This window comes from Dacryopinax primogenitus (genome assembly GCF_000292625.1).
Source record: "Dacryopinax primogenitus strain DJM-731 SS1 chromosome Unknown DACRYscaffold_17, whole genome shotgun sequence".
Taxonomy (NCBI): domain Eukaryota; kingdom Fungi; phylum Basidiomycota; class Dacrymycetes; order Dacrymycetales; family Dacrymycetaceae; genus Dacryopinax; species Dacryopinax primogenitus.
Window position 1 is genome coordinate 688,894 of NW_024467214.1, and position 6,945 is coordinate 695,838.

The following is a 6,945-nucleotide window of genomic DNA, read 5'->3' on the forward strand; positions in this document are numbered from 1 at the left end:
CAGAGGTGCAGATCAGCAAGCTTCCGACATGCATGGACGAGTCTTCATTGCGCGTCGATGGCATCGGGAACGCAGTCATCTTCGATGTGATCTACGAGCGTCTTTCGCCAAAGCTCACTGTTCCGAAAGCGTCATCGGAGAAGGTTGCAGCGCTTGAAATCGAAGAAGCGACACTTCGCCGCGAGTTGAAGGTGCTCACTATTCAAACGTCGATTCTTGGCGACTTCTCGAAGAGCCTGACTGCGAAGGATGTGAATCCGTCGCAGCTTGTGGAGTTCATGGGGATACTTGAGGACAAAGGGACATCATTGGAGGAGATGAGAGAGAAGACACACAAACGATTGCAGGAAGTGCAGTTAGAGATCGCAGTGGAGAGAAATGGACAGATCCCGAGCGAGGAGGCGCGGAAGCTAGCCACGAAGGTCACAGTTATTGTGTTGGCCGAACAAGCTGGTCCGGCCGAGCTGACGGTAAAATATGGTATGCTCAATGCTCAATTCTTCAGATTTCTGGGCTGACTGCGAGTGTAGTTGTGTCGAATGCAGACTGGGAGCCTCTGTACGACCTGCGCGCTACGGTTAACTCAAGCTCAAAAGGTGAAAATACGACCTCCATCTCGCTCAACTACCGTGCTTCGATCACGCAGACGACAGGAGAGGAGTGGAAGGACGTTAACCTCATCCTGTCAACCTCGTCTCCCCTGACAGGCACAGATATCCCAGAACTTCAGCCTCAGCGTATATGCGCGGTTCCCGAGTTCATGCCGAAATCCAAGTACAAGAGGCGTTCGGCTGTTCTCAAGACTGCTGCCATACCGCCGCCTCCGCCTATGCCGGCGGCTGCCATGCCTCGCAATGACCTGTATCGCAGCGCCCGCATGTGCGATTTGGAGGAAGACATGCTTGAGTATGAAGAATCCCTACCGCCTCCCTTGATGGGTGCAAGGAGGACGGAAGCCAAGGAAGGTGCCCTTAGCACAAGCTTCCACATTGAGGGTTTGAGCAACATTCCCAGCGATGGGACGACGCATAAGGTCGTGATTAGTGTTTTGGATCTCACGGCAAAACTCGAGTGGATCGCAGTGCCAAGATTGAATACGAGTGCATTCTTGCAGGTGTGCATCCCCGATTCCGTAGTGTGTCTATCTGCTAAACGCTTTGAAAGTGCCAAATCACGAATTCGTCAACATACGTCCTTCTCTCCGGCCCCTCTAACGTCTTCCTCGATGGTTCCTTCGTTGCCAAGTCGACCATCCCGTATGTGTCACCTCAGGACACGTTCGCGTGTTCTGTAGGTGTCGATCCATCGGTGCGCATTACGTACCCACCACAATCAAAGAAGGCGCGTAAGCAGGGCACGGGCAACTTCCTCAGCTCTTCTAAGCAGGACATTACGCTGTTCACGCAGCATATCAGTATCAAGACTACGCGCACGAGCGAGGTCAAACTGCTTGTACGGGACCTCGTTCCCGTCTCGGAAGATCAGAAGTTCAAGATTTCTGTGTTGGAACCGAAAGGGCTAGGGGATGCGAAGGCCGGCGAGGAGATCAAGCTTGAACAATATGTGTTCTGCTACTGGGCGAGGAAGGACTGGGAAACGAACGACAAGAGCACCGTCAATGCGTCGAGCCTGAGCAAGGCAGTTCACAAGAGCAGTCAGAACGACGCACCCGATGGACAGGTGGAATGGGTTCTTAAACTCGCCCCTGGCACCAGCAAGGACCTGACTGTGAGCTGGGAGATCGCTGCGCCTCAAGGCGAGAAGTGGCAGATGCGCTAATGTGCAAAGGGCGCGTGCTCAGTCGGAGCTGATGTGGAATAACAAATATTGTTTTTGTGCGCTAGCGGGAAAGGAAAGAGACATGGCATGATCGTAAACCTCTAAGAATGTCCCCATTTCGGTGTGTGTGAGTACGGAGGTGTCAGGTTTCGGAACCAGCCGCTAAGTCTATCAAAAAGGAATCACGGAGTGTTATGTACTCGAACAATGATTAAGATTTGCCCTCTCGCTCGCCCAAAACATGGACACGCAGTAATTGGGGATGACGTCCAGGTCTCCCTGCCCTCTCTGGGATGGGTTCATCTCAAACATAGAAAATGACTTCATATAGTGCAATTGATGAAATCACTGCCCGGTATTGCATCTGTAATCTCGAAACAGCGTTTATGTCACTCGAGCTTCTATGTACTTGGACAACGCTGTCATCCTGATTTTCCTTTTGTAAAATGCCTCCAGGCTATCCGGATTCACCAAAGCGTCATGATAAACAAAATCTCGCAAGTCAGGAAAGGTTGAGCTCAGAAAGTGCTCCGTTGCCTCCAAGGACGAAGTATCTGACGTTCCGACACACAGCCTGTGCAACTTGCTTTTTGATGAGCCCGTCCGTGTTGTTCGCTCGAGGTAGGCAGGCAGAGCAGATAAATCTATTGGAAGGTGAAGGTCGATCAGGTTTGGGCTCTTCATTGCCACCCGCTCGAGTCCAATGTGAGACACCACGCCATGTTTGCGAGGTGTTGATGAGAAGAACTGGGGTCCCTCCGTAATTCGTAACTCCTGGAGGTCGGGCCAGGCTTGCAGGACCAGATCGAGGTTGTCGTCGTCGAAGAGTATCTCTTGGGAGTGTATACGAACGCGAATGAGAGAATGGCATATGCAAAGCGGTTCAAAAGCGGCCCAAGACACAGCGGGAGGCTCTCCGACGTCGTCAAATCGCAACATCAAGGACTGAAGAGTTGTGGAGTGATGCATAATCGATTTTATGAGTATTGGTAGTTGCTCTTCACTGGCTGGATGGCTGAAGGTTGTCTTGATTTCTTTCATCTGATGTGAGACGATGGAGGTGAGTAGGTTGTTTATGCCGTCGCATGACGCGTTTGTACAATCCAGCTTTCGCAGTGCTCCAAACGCTTCCGGGATATTCGATTCCAAATTCCTAGCACAAGAATGAAATGTCCTCAGTGTTAGGCTTTTGAGGTGCTGCATTTGGGATAACTGATAATAGAACTCCTGATTGAAATCATTCGTTGCCCACTGTACGTTGATGTCCACTGTCTCGAGTTCCATGTTCAAGCGGAGAATATGACACAGGGCAGACTGCAAGTCTCTCGCAAGTCTGTCTGGGGCATAGCTGATTTTCATAGCCAACTATCTCAAATTCTTGATGCGAATGTCCATAATTGAGGAAATTGCAGGAATTGTTGCCATGTTGGTAGTGATTCATCTGGCAACTGTGGGGGAATTTGTACATATCGTAGTGGAGAAAACTTGACATCTAACTGGGTTAACCCTGGCAGCAGCATTGCAACAAAGCCATCGTATTCTCTATCGGCAATGATTTGGATGGTTAAATGCCGAAGATTGCTGAATGCAGCTGAAAGTAAGGTGAGGTCCTTCATATTCATGTCGCATAAGTCTCCTCTGCTGATCTTGAGGCTTTGGACACATGCAAGGTACATGGCTCCTTGACTGCAGAGCCTTCTCTGGGGCACGCATAAGCTAGATCTTCAAGAAACTCCAGAAAGTTTGTTTATAGATGTTCCATGAGGAGAATCTCCATGCTCAGACTCCAGAAGGGGACCAATGGCAGCAGAAGGACATGTGCCAAACTGCATTCATTGACAGTTCAAAGAGCAGGCGACATGTTCTCCCTAATTGAACAGCAGGCACCATTTTGCAATGAATAAGGATTTCATTGATGACCTCAGGAATTCAGAGAGCACAATGCATCGACACCACATCACCATTGATGAAGGAAAATGACTTGATGCACTAGTGGTAGAGTCAGAGGGAGCAATTTCCCCCCTCTGCAGAGACACCCTTCCTACAATGCCCCTCTGGGGACAATTGCCCCAAATGCCTCTTCTTCATGTGTGCTGCATATTTACTTGTGCTCTCCAGTGTGGCAGTGTCAGGGGAGGTCCCTAAAATCAATTGCAGACAGCTGCAATTGACAATAATCAGAGCACAGTCACATGGCATGACACCCCAAATGACAGCCAATGCTACAATCACCTCACTCCAAGAAGGACAGATCCCAAAACATGAGATGTCAGTCATGGATCATGCGGGACCAACCAGACAAGAGACATAAGGTACCTGCCCTAAGTAAGCTGTATAGTCAGCCACAGACTTTGCTTCCTTTTACTTTCATACCTAGACATATATAGAACCCTAGGTATAGCCCCTGTAGCTCTTTAGAGCTAATCTCTTAGGATCCCCATGGTCCAAGGTCATTAGGTTCTAAACACAAAGCTTTAATTGTTCCAAACATGCACACAACACACACACAATTGTGCCTGTTGGCTGCCAATCACCACTTACTCTATAAAACCCCTGTCAACCACTCCGTTTGTGAACAAACATCAAGGTATTGATTGACGTATGACTCACTACTCTCTGATTTGCTCATCACCTGTTCAGTTATTTGATCACCAACAATTGTTGGATTGTGTTGCCCTCACAGGCAGTGACAGGAAACTCATAACAAGGGTGGGACCCCTGAAATATTTACTCATGCTTTTCTTTCTCATTGCCATAAAGAGCACAAGTAAATATGCAGCACATGTGAAGAAGAGGGCATTTGGGGCAATTGCCCCTGGAGGGGCATTGTAGGAAGGGTGTCTCTGCAGAGGGGGCACCAGAGGAATTTGCTTGACTCAGAGGTGGCAGGCTATGTTTCTGGTGGCAGTGATCTTCCCCATATTTGAGATCATCTAGGGCCCCTGACATAGAATCTGGAATTCAAATTCTGGATTCCAGATTCCAGCTAGGGCAGTGCATAATTATAGCTCTGCTCACTAAGGTTAAGTCTTACATGTATATAGCTGATATATTACTCCCTGTAGAATTAGTAGTAGAATCCAAATAAAAGTAATAATCACAAGGCATGTATGTGCACATACACTGAATGTGGAAATGGGTCCTGGTTTCAGCCCAGAAAGTACTTAAAAGTAAGAATTCAGCAATTCAAGTGCAGATTCTGTTTATGGGATGAAATTAAGCACATCTGAATCCATGCTTATGGACTCTTCTCCACTGCTACCAAGGGTCTCATAATGGTGTATCATGCCAAACTTGTCTACGTCCATCTCACTCCCTCACCACCAAGTCTGGATCCTCCTTCTCCCACTACCACCACCACCACTCTCACCACCACTCCCACCACCACTCCCACCACTCTATCTGCACCCCTCCCCCTCCCTCCCCTCCCACACCAATACTCTTCCCTCTCATACCTGATTGAGCATGCTCCAGCATCTGGGAAGCAAGATATATGCACTTATATGTGATGCATTTTATTCAGAAAGGACTTGCTGACATAGCACCAGGACCAGGAACACAGTGCTTTGATTCAGGAATGGTGGGGTTGATGTGGGCAACAAGGAGCATTATGATCATGATGATAGCAATGACAATGAGAGTATTCTAGTATTATTATATTGAAATGGATTAATAAAAATATCAACAATTCTAAAGCACTGAAATCAACAATAAATATTGTTTTTAAAGTACTCTCAATTAATAATTTCTGGGGCTCTTTATCATGCCTCATATAGCCTGCCTTGTTCTATTAATCAGGCTCCCAGTTATGGTTCTTGGGGAATGAAATTAAGCACATTTTGGCTTCTCTATGATAGATTGGATCATGTCTAGCTACACACATAATTTACAGGCAGGAGGGAATACTATTTCATTCTAAACTATCTATGTATCTAGGAGAAATTGTTCTGCTTGCATAACTATGTAGGTGATATGAATCTTTTTTTTTGGTTTTTTTGGGGGGAGGTACAAGAGAGGGAGAGAGACAGAAAGAGAGAGAGAGAAGGTCATAGCCTTATAAACCAATAGCACTAAACCACTGTGGAGTTATTGCAGATCTCCTTGGGAACCACTGCCCCTAGTACTGTGGTGCAGATCTTGCACAACATATTAGAAACCTAGAATTCATGTAGAACAAGGTCACTTACTTGCATGGGAGTGCCATAGGTGTGATACCTGTTATAAAGCAGCTCTCTATCACCATCATTTGAATGAATATCTACAATGGTGAGAATGTGGAATTTCTTATTATAGCTAGACATAATATTAGTCCTGATATATATTTATAAGAATAACTAGCTTATAGTGCCTTGGCCTTGTTCACCAAGTCAGCAATATGGGCACATATGAGCTGTATTCCATCTGCCTATCTGGATGGCTGGGCATCAGCAAACCACATTGCACCATGCTCTGATAGCACTATATCAATATAGTATGCATGCTATACCTATTGGATGTCAGAAGATATCTCAATCATTAACTATGTAAGCTTACCAATCACTGTGACATACACATCTTACCAAGATAGGCCTGGACAATCTTGGATGATAAGTCTGACATGCTATGCTTGCCAGACTCCTGCCAGTGCACCATGATCATGATGACTGGGTCAGTGTGTACTGGCTCTGCAGGTACATCTGCAGACTATTCATGCAGCTGGAGGAGGTCAAAGCACACAGATTCTGGAAATGGCATGGCTACTAGTGGGTTGTGGGGTTGGGTAGCCTTCTCCTCTGCATTAACAAGCTCAGTGGGCTGGCATTCCACTTGATCCAGCACAACCCAGTGTTCTGGGGTATGGTCATCAGTAAGTTTCTAACATTCTCTCTTTCTTGCTTTAATATTCTTTATAATCATTATCATCACCTGCAAGGTTCAACATATTTTGGTTAAAGATGTGTTCTTGGGGATTCTCATGGAACTGGTGCTGAAGGGCATGAAGCTGAGAATGGGAGAGACTAAGTAGATTACCTGTCATTGCTGTGATCATGTTAGGGCACCAGCTCATTGCTTGGTCAAGAGACATGACTAAGCCTTTATGACATGGAAGTAGCTGGTATACCTTGGCATGTGCTGGAACCTGCTGGAAGGATTGGATGGTCAGGTGACCTGCTGTGCATGGCTGTG

At 46.9% G+C, this 6,945-nt stretch overlaps 1 protein-coding gene across 1 annotated transcript in view; it reads left to right on the forward strand.

Annotated features, from left to right (window-relative positions):
• DACRYDRAFT_24162 (uncharacterized protein) overlaps window positions 1-1,833 on the forward strand; it is a 2,551-nt gene extending 718 nt beyond the window's left edge. The window contains exons 3-5 of the mRNA XM_040773577.1: window positions 6-480; window positions 531-1,114; window positions 1,165-1,833. Coding sequence (XP_040626001.1) covers window positions 6-480; window positions 531-1,114; window positions 1,165-1,779 — 1,674 coding nt within the window. The 3' untranslated portion in view covers window positions 1,780-1,833. The remainder of the gene's footprint in view (window positions 1-5; window positions 481-530; window positions 1,115-1,164) is intronic.
• The last annotated feature ends 5,112 nt before the right edge of the window (window positions 1,834-6,945 follow it).